General features: G+C 39.3%; 1 protein-coding gene across 4 annotated transcripts in view; it reads right to left on the bottom strand.

The window, feature by feature from the left end:
• The window catches only part of DOCK10 (dedicator of cytokinesis 10), a 188,941-nt gene extending 173,897 nt beyond the window's left edge, over positions 1–15,044 (bottom strand). For all 4 annotated transcript variants that reach the window (XM_045559091.1, XM_045559096.1, XM_045559095.1 and 1 more), the window contains exon 1: positions 14,880–15,044. In XM_045559091.1, coding sequence (XP_045415047.1) covers positions 14,880–15,041 — 162 coding nt within the window. In that variant the 5' untranslated portion in view covers positions 15,042–15,044. The remainder of the gene's footprint in view (positions 1–14,879) is intronic.
• Positions 15,045–17,469: the final 2,425 nt, after the last annotated feature.

Here is a 17,469-nt window from a genome sequence, read left to right as displayed (position 1 = left end):
CATGCTATATAACATGCTGTTTTGAATACACAGAAAACCATCCCCAAATACTTCACGGCTTGTTAATATTTACATAAGACTGAATTTCTACTTTTATGTGACTGTAAATTCCAAAATGTAATTCCCAGGGCAACAAAGGGGAGATGTGTGCTTTACCACTATTTCCTAGAACTCTTAAGTCTTTATTTCCTCTGTCTGGAAGTCGGTAAGACAGCTGCCTCTGATATGTGAATTGTAAAACTGATCACACAGTCTTTCAATCTGAGAAGTTATCACCCAGCATCCCTGAGAGAGAGGAGAATAATTCTCATTTTAAGATGCAGAAAAATGCTAAGTGGGACAAAGAGCATAATGGTCTATATAATAAGTTTCTTTGGCTCTAGACCTTAACACTTGCTGGCTTGATGGCCAATTATATTTTATTGAGGCCGTGAACAAACATGGATAAACCCTTGAGTGCTGGCTAGCTCATGGCTATAAATTTAAATAGCTCATCTTGAAGCAGATACTCAGGTTAAAAAAAGTAAAGGTTCACGTTTAACTGTATCAGTGGTGAAAGAGGCAGGAATACATACATCTTTGGAAACCCTTTAGTTCTAAACTATTGTAAGTGCTAAAACAACGAAGAGCTCACATGAAATGACCCTGCCCATTGGGCATGGAACATCAGGATCAAAGAGATAGACTTCAATCTGGCATCTCGTCTTACCCAGTGTTACAAAGTTTGTCTTCATATGGCTTGACGAACTCCATAATCAGTAAAAATTTCAGTTTTTGCCCAGTGGTTTGGCGTTGGATAGGTCATATCCAAAATATCATTTTACAATCAGGTGCCTGAAGTTGCCATTTTACTTCGTGACTATGACACAAAGTATGTCATATCAGCAACTGTAATAGGCCTCCTTACCAAACTACAGTAGGAAATTAAGCCCCAAACTGGTTCTGTGTCCATGTGTACTACATCATGATCATGTTTAATTCTGTTATTTAAAAGATCTTCTCATGATGAGTCACACGCTAAGTGTCCTATTAATCCATTTTTTAAGAAAAACTACACACAGGAGGTGCTAATGGTTATTTGCAGGGATCTGAGAGGAGTGTGGGAATCTACAGAAGAGATTTGAGGAGAATGACCTAAAATATTTTCACTTTTTATCTTATACCAATATGCAGTGTTATGTTTTTCATGTAGCATATACTCCTTTTACAATTTAAAAAATATAAAAAAGGAAAATAGAGAGGCTTTATTGTGTCCTGATTATTTTAGACTTCTGCAATGTAGTTTTCCAATACCTATTTATGGTATATTTTGGGAAAACATCTAAATGGAAATTACCAGCAGAATTATGAATCGAGCCACCTAAATCTAAACTTTTGAATGTGGAGTGAGGTAACCGTTGGGAAAATAAAACAACGTTAAATCAGAACCATGATTATGCACTTACAAGGAAGCACTTGCTGGGAAATCGAGTATGTGTGAAGCAAAAATGGCAAGGAGAAAGCCAAGAGAAAATGATATGTTCCGTATTTTTACTGACTGAAATAATTCCCATGTGGTATTTAAAAAAGAGCGCCAGAAAATAACCTCGAGGAACTAAGAATAGTTTAAGCTTTTGATTCATAAAACCACAGGGAATATGAATCTGAGCACAGGATAATCCCAGGCGGGGCAGGAGCTGGAGCTGAGGGAGCGCTTCTCTGCCAGAAAGAGCTTTGCTGGGCAGGTGTGAGGCCCGAGCTCAGCTCCACCCCGCAGTTCTCACCTTCGGCAACACCCCCAGCCCCTATTCCCGATTTCTCACCTATGATGTGGCCCTTGGCAGGTTGCCTCCTGGAATCCACTTGGTACTGAGTACTTGGAATTCTCTATAAAATGGTGGTAATTTGATATTTACTGCTAGAAGGTGAGTGATTCAATGAGATGATATCTGCTAGGATTTATGAATTCTAAATCAAGAATTTCGTTTTCACTGCCTTTACCCTCTCAAGGTCCTAAAATAACAGATTCTGTCCTAACTGGCTAACGGAGGTCGTAGACTACTTTTTCCCCCCACACAGGGCTCCATTTAAAATTCTGGTTAGCAGGCTAATGACTGTAGTATCATAGCCAGGTCTTTATCCAAGTATGCAGCTACACGGCATGTGCACATGTGCATTTATGGTGCATGTTTGGATATACATGGGGCTGAGTGTTCCAAGGCAACACAAGGTTTGAAGGTTTCTTTAACTGGCCGCCAAAAAAACAGCGACAGAAGGACAGACACAGGCACGTAGAACTACCACACAAACTTCAACCAAACAGAGGCAGAAGGTTGGGAGGGTGAACTCAAAGTAGGGTTTGCCAAATCCAGGCAACAAGGGCTGCAGAGAGGCACAGTGTCTTCTGGGGAACCCCAGGGGAAAGCTGTTGAACTGTGATTTCTCTACTTCTTGGTGGTCTCAGACTGAGATTGCGCTCTCTGCTTTTGCCAAGGAAACTTTTAAAAATGTGCAGTTGTGTGGAAGAGCCACAGTCCTCTCAAAAGGCAGTAACAGATTTCTATTGGTCCTTTTTAATTTACTCCGTGATGATATCGCTCCACAATCCTGTTTCTTCTTTCACTCTCCGTCTTCAAGGAAGTCATCTAAAGTCTTGAAGGTCTTTAATGACCTTGACCACATCTGTAGCAAAATACCCTTTCTCTACAAAGAGATCTGAAAATCTTCTGAAGGTGAACTTGGGTGATTCCCAAGGTCCTTACTGTTTTATGATGAACTTATAATTTCTTTTTTGTTATAGCTGTGCAAAAAAAGACATATTTGCAATCAGGCTCTTTATTTCCTGCTTCTTTGCAAACCCACTGGTTCATTTGCCTGCCAGTCAAAACAAAAGCCTCCAATTTCTGTCATGTCAGCCCCTGAAGACGTGATACCACCCTGGTTCCATTAATTACAGATTTGCCATGCTTCACTCAACTCTCAGAGCTACATGAAAGAAATGGACGCATGTAATCTTCATCTCAAAAGCTATCAGCATTCTTTTTCAACAGCATAGACAAAAATGGGCCAAACTATCATAGCCACTATGAAAGAACTGACATCTTTAAGGAAATAAAAACCAGAGTGGAGGAATGACACAGATTGAAATGTCACACTGTTTTAGAGTGGCACAAAAGCAGACTGATTTTAAAGCAGACCTTAATAAGTCCTCTTTAACAACCACAGGACACTTTGGTTTCACACTTCATTTCTCCCCCTGCTCAGTGAGCCTCTTCCTTGTCTACATCTCTCCTTGTCCTTGGTCCCTGTCTCTGCCTTTTGGTCTCCAACGGCATTCCTCTGGTGGCTTTCAGTTGGGGAATAGCATCCCGTTCGCTGGCTTTTTCACTGAGTCCTCTTTTTGAATAACACCAGCAACAGCAGTGTGAGGAATCACTACCACGCTGCAAGTCAGGATACTGAGGTTCAGAGAATTCAAGGAACTATCCCAAAGTCCTGTATTTCTCAAACGGCACAACAAGATTGATATCAATACCCAGGTTTTGTCACGATACCGTTCTGTTTTTGTCACAGCACGGCATTTTGGGATTCAGAGGTCTGTAGGGTGACAAAGATAGATGTCTGTTGCCAAAATGGAATTCTGCAAACCCTTCAGTCTGAAGAGATTACAAGAAAGTGATTTTCCTTTTCTTTTTCCTCTTTGTTTCTCTGTCATGGGACCCCCACAGTAGTATCTGTGTCTCTACAGATCTGCTTTTCTCATTGGTTTATCCTACAAATTAACTTGAGCTTATTATCTTTGTATTTAATCCTTAAAGAAAAAGTTAAGAAACTAGTATGGAGCAAGAGTCCCTTTTTATAAAATGATGGAATTGGCTTTCATCTCCAGATGGATTTATTCCTTTAAAATAATGAGATACTGGACAGCTATGGGTATTATTATTTTGCAGTTAGCATCTATATAGTTCCCTGTAAGATTGTGCATATCCTTTGAAATTATAGCTCATTATCTGTGGATTAAGAAAAGGGAATAGTATATATAATAGTTAAAAAGAGTATGTGGTTCTTATCATTTTGAGATCTGAGCAAATATCCTTGTTCTGCCACCAACTCTTATAAAAGCCAGAAATATATCGATTGACCCCTTTGGCCCTGAATTTTGCCTTCCAAAGAGCAATTGGATTCTATAATCCCAAATTCCTAATGTTTTATTGAAAACTTTGAATTTTTGAGAAAAGCACCAAACACCCTGCAATACTAGATGGATACTGAGCAGAAAATACCTCTGCAAGAGATCACAGGCCTGAGTCAGTGGAGATAGGGAGGACAGGAGAGGGTGCAATGGAGAAGGGGGTGTAGTCAGGTTGCAGGAGGGGAGGAGAGGTGGGTGCAGTGGGACAGGTGGGTGTGGCTAGGTTTCAAGATGGGAGTGGGAGTGGGTGGAGTGAAAGAAGTGGGCGTGGCCAGCTGCAGGAGAGGAGGTAGGTGGAATGGAGGTAGGGGTGAGCTTGGCTGCTCTGTAGCAGGGGAGGGGAGGTGGGTGCAGTGGGACAGGTGGGTGTGGCTAGGTTTCAGGATGGGAGGGGGAGTGGGTGGAGTGAAAGAAGTGGGCGTGGCCAGCTGCAGGAGAGGAGGTAGGTGGAATGGAGGTAGGGGTGACTTGGCTGCTCTGTAACAGGGGAGGGGAGGTAGGTGCAGGGAAGGAGGTGGGCATGGCTGGGCTGCAGGGAAGTTGGCAGGTACAGGTTTGCCAAGGGCCACACTGGTTGGGTGACTTTGGACAAGTTCAGTAGCCACTGTACCTGCACTGTCCAATACAGCAGCCACTAACCACAGGTGCTTATTAAGCACTTGAAATGTGGTTAGTGTGATGAAGGAACTGAGCTTTTAATTTTATTTAATTTTGATTTAAGAACTGATATTCTGTCCAAGTATTGGGAAAATTTTAACTAGTTTTGGAGAAACTTATGTATGTGTTACTCTTTCAACTGCAACTTTTATGAAATCTAACTATCAAACAAATATTTGTGATAAAAACTTAGCATCCAAATTGAAATATGTTGTAAGTATAGATCCACTGAATGTTGAAGATGAGGTATGAAAAAAAGGGTGTGAAATATCTTAATAATTTTTATATTGATTACATGGCCAAAACAATAATAGTTGGGATATATAGGATTAAATAAAATATATTATTAAAAATTAATTTCATCTTTTTTTAACTTTTTAAAATATGGGCTCTAGAAAATTTAAAATTACATATGTGACTTATATTATATTTCAATCAGTCAGAGCTTCTCTGTATGCTTTAATTGCTTCCTCAATGATATGGGAATAAAAATACCAATTCCTCCAGTGGTGGTTGTGGTAACAAAAAAAGATAACCATGCAGAGTTCTTAGCAGAGTGCCTGGCAAATGGCTGGAAGTGCTCACTGAAGAGCTATTATTTTCCAACACTATTTCCATCTTTACTTTCTCCAATTTACAAAGCAGAATGTAAAGATAATCTGTGGTTACTCAATCAGTTCTCATAAAATGTATGAGAGCAAAGAGGGGATTACACAGAGGGACCAACATCAGGGATGCTGATAATTTACAAAATGAATCCATATTCTTTCCACCTCACAGATTCCCACTTTATACTTTTATGACTCATAAGATAGGGCTAACATTCATTCATCCATCAAAGCTCTTACTGAGTACCTATTTGTAGAAGCATCGACATTCTGTAATTTTGATTTCCTAAGTTTCTTAATGGTTACAATTAATTTAAAAAAATCTACTTATGTCAGAAAACAGTGAAATAACTTTAAGGTTACATAAGTTTAAAAAAGTCAAATAATGAAAAAAAAATAATGTTAAATAAGATACAATCAATTCTCCTCTAAATTAATAATTTTAATTGTACCTACTGAATTTAAAATACATTCTCTCTCTCCTGATTTTCTGCTTTTTGTTATTATTGTGGAGGTTTTAAATTTTAAATGTTTTTTTCAGTATTTTGTATATTTTTTCTTGGTTTCTTACAATTTCTAAATTTGGCATAATTTGGAGAACTGGAAAGGTGATATTCCTTTAAGAAAGTATGAAAGAAGAAACTAAAAGTTAAATTTCAGAAGATTGGCAAGTAGTGGATAACACAGAAGAGAAACTCAAACAATGTATATGCTCTTTGAATAATAATCTCTTTGTGTGAATAGTCTATTAAATAATTATCACAGTGCTCTGATAAATAAGCTAACCTTGAATTCCATTTCCACACATTCTATGAAGCACAAATTTTCTGTCTAGTAGTTCAATTCCTTTTCCTAAACTCTTTAAAGTAAATTAAATTTGTAAACCTTTCATAGTTTCAACAAGACAACAAAAGCAATAATAGTACCTAAGACGTAGTGCATTCTTACTAAGTTCCAGGCACTATTACAGATCCATTACTTGTATTCACTCATTGAATCCTTAAAATAACCCTACAAGATACTATGGCAGGCAGAACAATAGCTCCACAACAATGTGCACGTCCTAATGCCCAGAACCTGTGCCTATGTCATTTACATGGCAAGGGTGAATTAAGGTTGTAGATGGAATTAAGGTGTTACTAATCGGCTAACCCGGAGACAGGAAGACTAGCCCTAATCACCCAGGTGGGCCCAGTGTAATCACAAGGGTCCTTACCAGTGAAAGTGAAAGAGGAAGGTAGAGGGGTCATAGAGAGACATTTGTAGATGCTACACTGCTGGCTTGGAGATGAAGTAGGGCCATGAACCAAGGAATGTGGGTGGCCTCTAGAACCTGGAAAAGACCAGAAAACAGATTCTCCCCTGGAGACTCTAGAAAGAAATGCAGCTATGCCAATTTTAGTCCAGGGAGATCCATTTCAGATTTCTGACCTCCAGAAATGTAAGATAATACATGCGTGTTGTTTTAACTGTAAGATAGTATGTATGTTGTTTAAAACTAAGTTTGTTATAATTTGTTACAGCAGCAATGGGAAACTGATACAGATAGGTACCCTCATTATTCTCATTATACATGCAGGGAAGCCCAGGCACAGAGACTATAAATAATTGACCCAGAGATCACACAGCCAGCAAGTGCTTTTGCAAGGGACTCAGACCCACATACTTGCATTCATAACTTGTGGCAACACAATATAAATCAGGATTGGCACTTGGCATTTTTTCACGTGGTTTCTTGGTTCAACTATTCTCTTCTTAGAATTTATTCATTCTTTGGGTCTCAGTTCTATTGCCACTGCCTTAGGGGAGGCCTTCCCTGACTGTTTTGATGACGTTGGATGCTCAAACGATATAGTCTGAAGGTAGAATATAACTCTCATCGAAGTACTTTTCATGATTATAATTTTACATTTCTCTGAGTTCTGTCTAAGCTCCACGAGAGCAGGGAAGAGGCTGTTGTCACCTGTGCCTACCAAATGCAAGGTGCTGTCTCTAGCTGTCCACTGAATTTCTGATGTTCAGACAATGTAACCATGACAAATTCACTGCATGCATATTGAACTGGTTGGATGTGGTCTTAAGAAATAAAACACATTCCAGTAGAATAAAGATTTGGAGAGATGAATTTCAAAAAATCCTAAGCTTTAGCCCGTAAGTAAACCGGCTCCATGAATATAAAATCTGAGAGAATAAAACTGCTATCCAGAAGAAACTTGTAGCATGACAGGAATACTGTTATTTATACTTGGTTTGCCAAGAGATGCATTTTATCCTCAATTTCACAAGATATTATTATATTGAAGTCTGGTGTTTGGGGATAATCCTAAAACCCACTCTTCTAGAAAGCAAGGAAACAGAAACAAAAACAAGCATACCAGGATACCAGGGTTTTTTTTTTCTTTCTATATTTGATTATGTTTTAAAAATTAAGGGACTTTTATTGGCAGTGATTCAAGTCTATATTTTTTCTGTTCTTTTACTTCCTCTTTTTTTTTTTTTTTTCTAGAGACAGGGTCTGGCTCTTTTGCCCAGGGTGGAGAGCAGTGGTGAGATCATAGGTCACTACAGCCTTGAACTCCTGAACTCAACAATCCTCATGCCTCAGCCTCCCAAGGTGCTGGAACTAGAGGTGTGCACTACCACACCTGGCTAATTTTTAAATTTTTTTTGGTAGAGACTCGCTATGTCACTCAGGAGTCTATACTTTTTCTAGCCACATGACTATGTATTTTTACTTGATAATAGAACCTTTTTGATCTTCACACTATGGCTTCCCCCAAAATACTTATATCCACCAAGTGCATAATGTTCTATATATTTTCATACACATTTATCTATATCTATATCGATCTATATATAGTTGAATTTGCTCGTTGTTTTTGGAGTAAGTTTCTATGATCCCTCCACACACATCACACCTGATTTTCTGCTTTATCATTGCATTGGTTTTATATTTTAAACTTTTTTTTTTGTTTTTTATATATTTTTCTTTCTTGATTATCATTTCTAAATTTGGTATAACTCGGAGAATTAAAAAGATACAAGCTTATCTGGCTGAGATGACACAGGATGTAATTTGAGTTTAGTAAGCCTTTTCCTCAAGGATTTATGTTGCTAATTCCTAAGCCTCTGATCACATTCAATTAAATATTATACTCATTCAATTCATTTGTCCATTTTCTGTGGCACCAGGATTCAGCTCAAAACTAGTTTACAAGGAAAAACAACTGCAAAATATTCTTTGTGCTTTTAAGCTCCATGTTACAGCCATCTACAGCGGCCCATTTCAACTCACACTCCATTGTAGGGGCCTACTTTCCCACGGGAATCTTATAGGATTAGTATATTCAAGATTCAACCTCACATTAAAATGAAATAAAAACATGAGCTCAGGATTTAGAGAGTTTGGAAGTTGTTCCCTCTTCATACATCGATTCAAAAAGATGAAAATGGGCAAAACATGTTAAGAACCTTTCACAATAAGGTTTTATTAGATTAGAATATTTATTATTGGAATAAGAATAGAGATCATTTTATTTCCTTTGAAGTCGTTTCCACAGTATGTCCCTCTCTGGTCCTGATTTTATTCATAGGACACACATATGTGAACAAATGTATGTTCCAAGATACAGAATTATAATTTTCATAAATGATTAGTTTCCTTCATTTAACTTCCTTATCCCAGGTTCTCAGAGTACCTGAGCAGGAAGGATTGTTGTGCCTCTACAAGATGGGACCCAAATGTGGAGGTTTGTTGAGGGTCAAAAAGCAAACCGAGTAGAAGCTTGATACCAGCCTTGTCAGCCTCTGTTTTCTGGCCACACTCACTGCATCACCCTTTTTGGGGGCATATGGAACAAATATACTAAAACCCTAATGTAAAAGGCCTCCCCATATTGCTGAGTGGGAAACCCAATGGATGACGAACTCTCATGAGCACAGTGGCCTACAGGAGATCCCTAGTACTCTAAGTTAGCCTGCTAACCTGCAAGACTCTGCCACTGTGTAACACTAATTAGATTACAGCCTGATTCTGTGAAAGTAAATATTAATACTCTGGTGCTTCCAATGGACAGGACAGATAATTGTCCCCATTTAGCAAACTTGGAGAAATGGATCAGCATGTCCAGGTCATACGGGCTGCTATTAAGGGACAGACTTGAGACTCTGATACTGGGTCTTCTGACTCTAAATCTAGAATCTGCTATTCAATCACAACAGTTCTCAGGTGAACGCCTTTCAGATCCTCAGATGAACAATAGGTGCGCAGGGGAAAATCCAGGTTCCTTTGTATGTAGTCAGGGACAACAGCATATACATTGTAGAGGTCAAAGTTAAAAAATGTTTCCTTTGTGGTTGAGATCACATCATTCACCAGATAGCAGTCAGTAAACATTTTCCATAAACGGTCCGACTGTAAGTATTTTAGGCTTGGTGGCCTATACATATGCTCTCTGTACCTTTCTCCCACCCACCGCTGTGCTTGTTTTGTTTTACATCACTTTTAAATTGTGAAAATCATTCTTAGTTTGTGGGCTATATGGATGCAGGGAGATTTTGACTCCCACACCATGGAGTTCATCAGAGCACTGGACCTAGAAAATTCTAGAGCACCAAAGGATGACTTGTCATGGAGGTCTTGGGGCAGTAACTGCAATCCCTTACTCTGAAATATTTATCATGTAAGTGCACATCCTTGACTCACAGAAGAGATTTCACCTTCCTGATTCACCACAAATTTGGGCTGTTGTTAATTTCCTGTCTTCTATCAAAATTCAAGACAAAGCCATATTTGGCTTGCTATATACACTAGATCTTTGGCAGTCTCAGATTTAAAGTTTATGGTTTCTACTATTTCAGAGACATCCCCAAATGCACATGAATTTTGAAACTTTTTCACTTTTGAGTTGAGATCTGTGAATCTGGGATGTGGGAATTGGTCATACAACCAGAGTGAGACCAGAGACCTGACTGACACTTGCTTTCCTTTCTCCTCTTGAATCACCTCTGTCCTCTAAGTGTGAACAGAGTAGCACTCTCTTTTTTTGTGGGAGGTGGAGAAAAAGATTCTAAAAAGAAGCTAACTTCTGGGGTTGCTGATGAGTGAATGACATAAGAAATTATAGCCATTAACCAGAAATAGTAGATCTACATAGATTAAATTAGACAGTATCCAAGACCTTTAACAAAATATGCTATAAAGGAAGTAAGAAAAAAATTTATAAAACGTTTTCTGTTAATTCTTCTACTAGAGAAAAAGTTTTTGAGTGAGAGATAAATTAGAACTTCGAAGGAATTTATTCATTTTTCCCAGTTAAACTTGACTGCATTTTAATAGACCATTATAATAGTCTCAGATGTTAGGATTCCTGCATTGCTTGTAAACACCAAGGGCCTACCACAGTTTTGATGTTTAGCACGTCTCTCCACTTTGGACTACACAGATGGACTACAATTATGCCAGCCCAATGTTTATCTCTATATGAAGACTCAGAACCTGGACTGCAGGAATGAGATGCTTTGGTACAACCTTCCACAATGAAGTCTTGAGTTCCAAAGCCTTCTGAAGGGTATTAACAGTCGAGCCTTGTGTTTATCTTGGCAGCTTTCTTCATCCTTAACATACTTTTGGATATTTCAATTAAGAGTTAAATGGGCAGCTTTATCCTTTTCATGTTGGTATCAACTGCTTAAAAATATCAAATAATCAATAGATACGTATTCAGTTTCTAGTATGTAAAAGGCATTGTACTGGGCACCACTGGGGCAAAAAGCAGACTTAGTTCCTGCCCATGCAAGTTTCCTCTCTAGCAGTGAGATTAAACATATATATATATGAATAATTAAGTGAATAAACAGTTAAAAGTTCAATTAAATAGTTCAAGCTGTGTTAGAAGGCAATGCACGATTAACTTTCAAATGAATTTATACACTATAAATATTATAGGATATTAGAAGAGAGAGACCATTTATTCATTCATCAATCTTTTATTGGCATTTACATTGGGCCAAGCTTCACTCTTCCTTGCATAGTCCCTTAAAACTCCAGGCTCACATATCCAACTTCCTACTTGACATCTCTATGTACAGACCTAACAGGCATTTCAAACTCAACATCCTTTATAGTGAGCTTAGATTCCCTCTCCAAACCTTCCCTTCCTGTTGTCTTCCCCATCCGAATGGCAACTTTGTCCTTTGGCCATAAAAAGCACAGTCAACCCTGACTCCTTTCTTTTTCTCACACTTTAGATTCAATCCATAAGAAAATCCTATTGGTTATACTTTTGAAATATACCCAGAATCCAGCCACTTTTAACAACCTCAACCACTAGCATCCAGGTGTTTTGCTGGGATCATTGCAATAGCTTCCTAATGGTCTCCCTGCTCTGACCCAAGACGCTCTGCAGCCACAGATCCTGTTACTTCCCTTCTTAAGTCCCACAAATTCATAAGCTTACAGTTAATAGAGCGCTTACTATTCACCAGGCACTGTTCTAAGCTCTTCACCTGTATTAACTTACTGAATTCTCACAATGACTTTACATGGTAGGTACTGTTACTCTCTGCATTTTATCAGTGAAGAAACAAAGGCACAAGGAGGACAAGGCATTTGTCAAGATCACAAAGCTAGTGGGTGGCAGAGATAGGACTCAAACCCCGACATTCTAGCTCCATCGCCCATGCTCTTACCCTCAGTGCCTGCTCCTTCCAGCGGCTTCCTTTCTCACTCTTGGAACATCAAGACAGCTGAGAAACCAAGCAAAATCTGTCCCCCATTACCTCCCTAATCCCACCCTCTGTTCTCCTTCCCTCAACTCACCCAGGCCACACTGGCCTCTTCGCTGTTCCTCCAACACCCCAGGCTTCTTCTCATATTAGAGCCGTTTACCTTGGCTGGTCCTTCTGTCTAAGACACTCCCCACTGCAAGTGGCATGGCCCCTCCCTCCCTCACTGCCTTCAGGTCTCTTCTCAGAGTTCAGTGTTTCAGTTAGAATGTCCCTGACCACCCTCTTGAACTTCTTACTAATATATCCAGGCACTGTTCTAAGCACTTAACATATACTTTGCTTCATGAAACCCACACGACAGCTCTGGGTTGATGGAATTACAATTCCCATTTTACAGATGAGGAAGAGACACAGAGATAGTTAAACAGCATGCCCCAGGTCACTCAGCTGATGAGCGGGAAAGTCGGGATTCCAACCTGGATGCTCTGGCTCCAGGATCTGTGATCTTACAAAGAAAAAAAAAATCAATATACAAAATTTGGTGACTAATGGGCAATGGGAACGTGAGTAGAAACAAAATTTATTCAGAAACTTAGAGCCAGAGTAAGATGATTAGCAAATACAAGAACATCAGGTTGAAGGAGGAGAGGGGGAGGGGTTTAGATTTTCATGTTCCAGAGCCATGATTCTCAGAGTGTCACGCAAGGCGCTCCTTCGTCAGAGTCACCTGGGGTGCTGGCTTTAGCGGATGAATGCAGATTCCTGGGCCCCACTCCAGACATTCTCATATAGAGTCTTCAGAGCTCAAGAATCTGCATGAATAACTCCTCGATGATTTTGAAACACACTAAAATTTTCAAACCGCCGTCTTGGAAGATAGGGAATATTTTCATTGACTTAAGTTTGTACATTAAGCATCACAACTCTAGTATAGCATTGCCATAGCAACAAGATTTGCAAAATGTCCTATCACATTATAACTTTGCAACTTAGGGCAGGGCTCTTTGAAGGTTTTGTTCATTCATGGATTCCAAGTACTTGGAACAGTGCCTGGCCCATAGTGGGCCCGCAATAAATAATTATCGAATGTGTGAATTTTGGAGTGGCCCCAGAGAAAATTTTCAAAATGCACAATGACTCTGTATGAACATGTTTTACTCTGAGTAGTCCAAGATTTCCTCAGACTTCTTTTAAAAATTCAGTTTATCAGTTGTATCATTATTTCCTTAGAAGTGTGAACACTTCTAGAAAGTACATTGGCTTTTAGAATCATTGATCTAAGTGTGATTTGAGGTTCTGGCATTGAGTAGGTGTGTGATAAGATATTCAACCTTTCTGACCCTCTACTTTCTTCAACAGTAAATTCTTCATCACCCAATTTAATGTCAATAAAGGTACTGTATAAATCAAAAGGATCCTTAAAAAATAAGAAACTTATTAGGCGAATAGCTTTTTAGTTTCTCAGTTATTTGGAGGTATACTTTTTATGGAAAATTTCTAGCTGCAAAATTTTATAGCCTAACTAATTAAAATTAGAAAAGAAATGACTATTTTAATGACTGATGTGGCATGGCAATACACACAGCTATAGGATGTCTTGATGTGATTAACAAGAGTTAAATTTGAAAAACAAAGGTCTCTGAGTTTTGAACTATCACAAATCCTTTTAAATTTAATTTGTGAAAACCTGTAAGTTGTTCCTACTTAGTGTTTCCTCTTAGAGATAATCATAGCCCACTAGTTCAAGAACAATATTGCTTTTTGAAAATCAAATATTGATTTCTTGAAGAAGTTGGCATAAAATGTTATAGCTTAGTATGCTGTCCCTCAGAGGCATAGCCCAAGCCAAATGACTTTCACTTAAAAACTTTTAGTGTAACAGGTATTTTTCATTCATTATTTACTACATCCTTGATATCTGAACATTGAAATCTAAGAGAAAAAAGTTGATTGTGCTGAAGCCACCCAACCTTTAATACCTCCCCAATTTTGGAAACTTGAGTATATCACCTATACCCTAACAAAGGATTTCAGTGACTAAGCAGATCTCTCAAACCTAAAGTAAGGAAAAACTCTATCCTCTAATTCATCCTTGCTGATCAAACAGATGCCCAGAAAAGGAGCAACACTGTCTATTACAATTAAAGCACATACAAAAATGTAATTTGACAAATGGCAAGAAACAACTTTCTAATTAAAACAGCATGCATTCCACAAGATCCTCAATACTGTATTCTGATTTTAAGTTAAGCATCTTGGAAAGGCATTTCCGTTGCAGAGTCAGAAATAGAAGCCTCAAGTACCTTGAAGTTAGAGATAAAACTCCCAGCATCTATACAACTTGATAGAAAAACATCCATTTGGGGCTCTTCTCTCAAATTACAGTTATAAAATAAAATCCATGTAATTCAACCAACTCCGAAACATTCTATCTTTTTCTGCACACAAGTTAATAACAACATACAAAACATTAGGCAGAAGAGAACTTCTGATAGACCAATAAACTGCACATTTTCATGAAAGATTTAAAAGAGAAAGAAAATCTGTTTTTTGAATGATAGAAATAGTTCTGAAAGGCTTTCCTCCAACAGTATAGCAGAGTAGTATAAGGTCCCACATGTCTTTATTGAAAGCTGAACACCAAAACCTTAAATTGCAACCTCTCAATCAAAACAGTTCCATCAACCGAGGCTGTTTTACCACGGATACCATACCATTATGATGAGGGTTCGGGGTCTACTCATTTCATCGTCACTTTCCAGAGGCACAATTTCGTGGGATGGTTCCTCTTGGCGTCGTCTACAAATGTGTGGACAGCTCCTCTGGACCACAGAACGAAAAGCTTGAAGCAGAACAATGCTGGCAGTGCAGCCCATCGCTGCATCCTGGAGCCCACAAAATAACTTCTGTGTTGATGCTATGTTTGAAAAACAGTGGCTCCTTGTCCCTGAAAACAGCCTACACTGCAGCTGCAGCCGGCTCACTCTCCAATCGCTTCCTTGAGCTCTGATCATCTGATCAAGGCCAAATAGCTTGGATGCAGAGATGGGGAAGATCTGATCCACGGAAACTGAACACACTCAGGGATATTAGAGCCGCTCGCCCAGAGAGTATTTCTCAATTCATTTTGAGAGCATGTTTCCTGTCCATTACAATGACGCTCTTCGAATCCTCTTTCAGAGGTCTGAATAAATCTGTCTTTCCCACCCAGACACACAAATAAATTATTCTTTTTCAAATTAAACCAACTGAAAATCTGACTTCACATTGACATTTTTCCCGAGGCAAATGAGCATCATTTAGAGAGTGAAAATGATGGCTTTTAAAAATGTAAACACTTCCTGAAGGAAATTTGGCTGGACATCTCACTAAGTGATTGGGGTTTCACTTTCCCTGGCTCCTAAGTTCCAGAAATGAAATGGGCTCATCTCAAATGTAGAGTACGCTGAATCAAGACGATTTATCAAAAGTATGCACGCATTAACCAAACCCATGTGAGAGACACCAGTGTTCCCCTGTGATTTCCTTTCAATAGTATGCTTGTTCTGTTCCCACACATACAGTTCTGCAGCCTAATACATTTTTATATTTACATAGGCGGCTTGCAGGGCTGAAAATATCTCTATTACTGAGGTCACTCAGCAAGCTCCGCCAACCTGACCTCTTAGAAAAAGCAGCTGTAAAGCATTTTAACATCCTGTCAATAAGAATTCAAGGCCTCGGAAAGGACTTTGAGGTCTCTGGCAGTTAAGAGTCTAGTATCCTGTGACTCCTGTGAGACTAGTCACTTAGGAAGGAACCAAAGAGAGATGCTTGGAAATCGTGTGGCCCGTCTGGAATGGCCACAAGATCTAATGGCAGACTGAAAGAGAATAGGACAACAGGGGATGCTTGCACTAAAAATATCTCATGGAAAATGGATTTTGCTTACAAATGAGGAAAGTATGAAATTCCCAAAAGAATTTTCAATGTCGGGCTCTTTCTGCCAAGCTAATTCTTCCAGTGTAACTCTCAGAGATTCAAAGAAAAAAAAAAATGTTTTCTTTGGTTTCTGGGCTACTCAGTGTGAAGGGTGCAGCAGGAAGTTTGGGGCAGGTTTGTTTTGCCACAAGGTGTGGCTGCCCCAGCCTCAGTGAAGCTGCTTTCTCAGAAGCATCTAGCATAATGCTCAATTAGGCATTCATGGCTCACTAAACTGTCACAACACTGCATCGTTTTAATGGGTATGTTTGCCAGAGAAGTAAAACATGTTTCTTTTTCTTTTCTTTTAAGAGGTACTGACTGCCAGTAGATTTTCATTTCTCTCTGTTTTGAGCAAACATATTTTAGTGCTGCTGGAAAAGGAAGAAAAAAATGCTAATGGTGCTGGCAAGTCCCCTAACTCCCTCTGGACCTTTGTCAGAGTGCCTGGCTGCTAATCTAAACCATTTTTACTCCAAACAAGTAGGGCATTTACTGAAGGGAGGCTACAGTGTAGCCTGTCTGGCTTGTGTGTATTGAATATCTATACATAATGGTGTCCACCAGAGAGGAAGCACGGCATGGGCTGCCATGTTTATGAGGGTGTCTTTTCAAACAGGGGTGCTCCTCTGGGCTCCCTGTACACCCTCGCTCACCCCCACCTACTAATTCCCACTCCCGTATCCCATGGCATTTCATTCTCCCGTCACTACCTTAGGTTCTGATCATCTGCTCGTGACTTTGTAGCTCGAATGCAGAGAGTTGCTGACTGGAAAGGCTGAACCATTCCACCAGCTCCAGTGAGAAGCTGGAGAGAGGAGACAGATACCTCAGACCCATTCCATGGGCTTGGCAGAGAAGATGCACTTCACATCCCAAACTCCCTTCCAGTCATCTCTCTCTAAATCTGGCTAACCCCCCGGGGTGGCTTTTGGAGTCAGATGTTTTGGCAGATGCCAAAGTCTTTAGGGAAACAAATGAGATGCTTTCTAGCTATTAGAATCCTGTTTTCATTGATCACCTCTTTGCCTCTGAGGAATTCACCCTTATTACTGATGGGCTGCTGAGGGACTCTCAATATTCTCTCTGTCTGCTTCTTTCTCTTCACCCTCTATTATCAAGTTAAGGGACTGTTTCTTTGGAATTCAATAAATACTACAGTTATGCATGGCCAAGAAATGAAAAAGATTAAATAGGAAAGAAGAGTTGGACATGTCAACAGTTTCTCATGAAAAATTTCAAACATACAGCAAAGTTGCAAGAAAGGGGTTTTGGTTCTGAGCTCTTAAGTTTTAAATAGTAAATTAAGCTGGGGTCATGTTGCGGGGGATGAAAATCTACCCA

This window comes from Lemur catta, chromosome 8, assembly GCF_020740605.2.
Source record: "Lemur catta isolate mLemCat1 chromosome 8, mLemCat1.pri, whole genome shotgun sequence".
Lineage (NCBI taxonomy): Eukaryota > Metazoa > Chordata > Mammalia > Primates > Lemuridae > Lemur > Lemur catta.
This window is presented reverse-complemented; position numbering and strand designations above follow the sequence as displayed.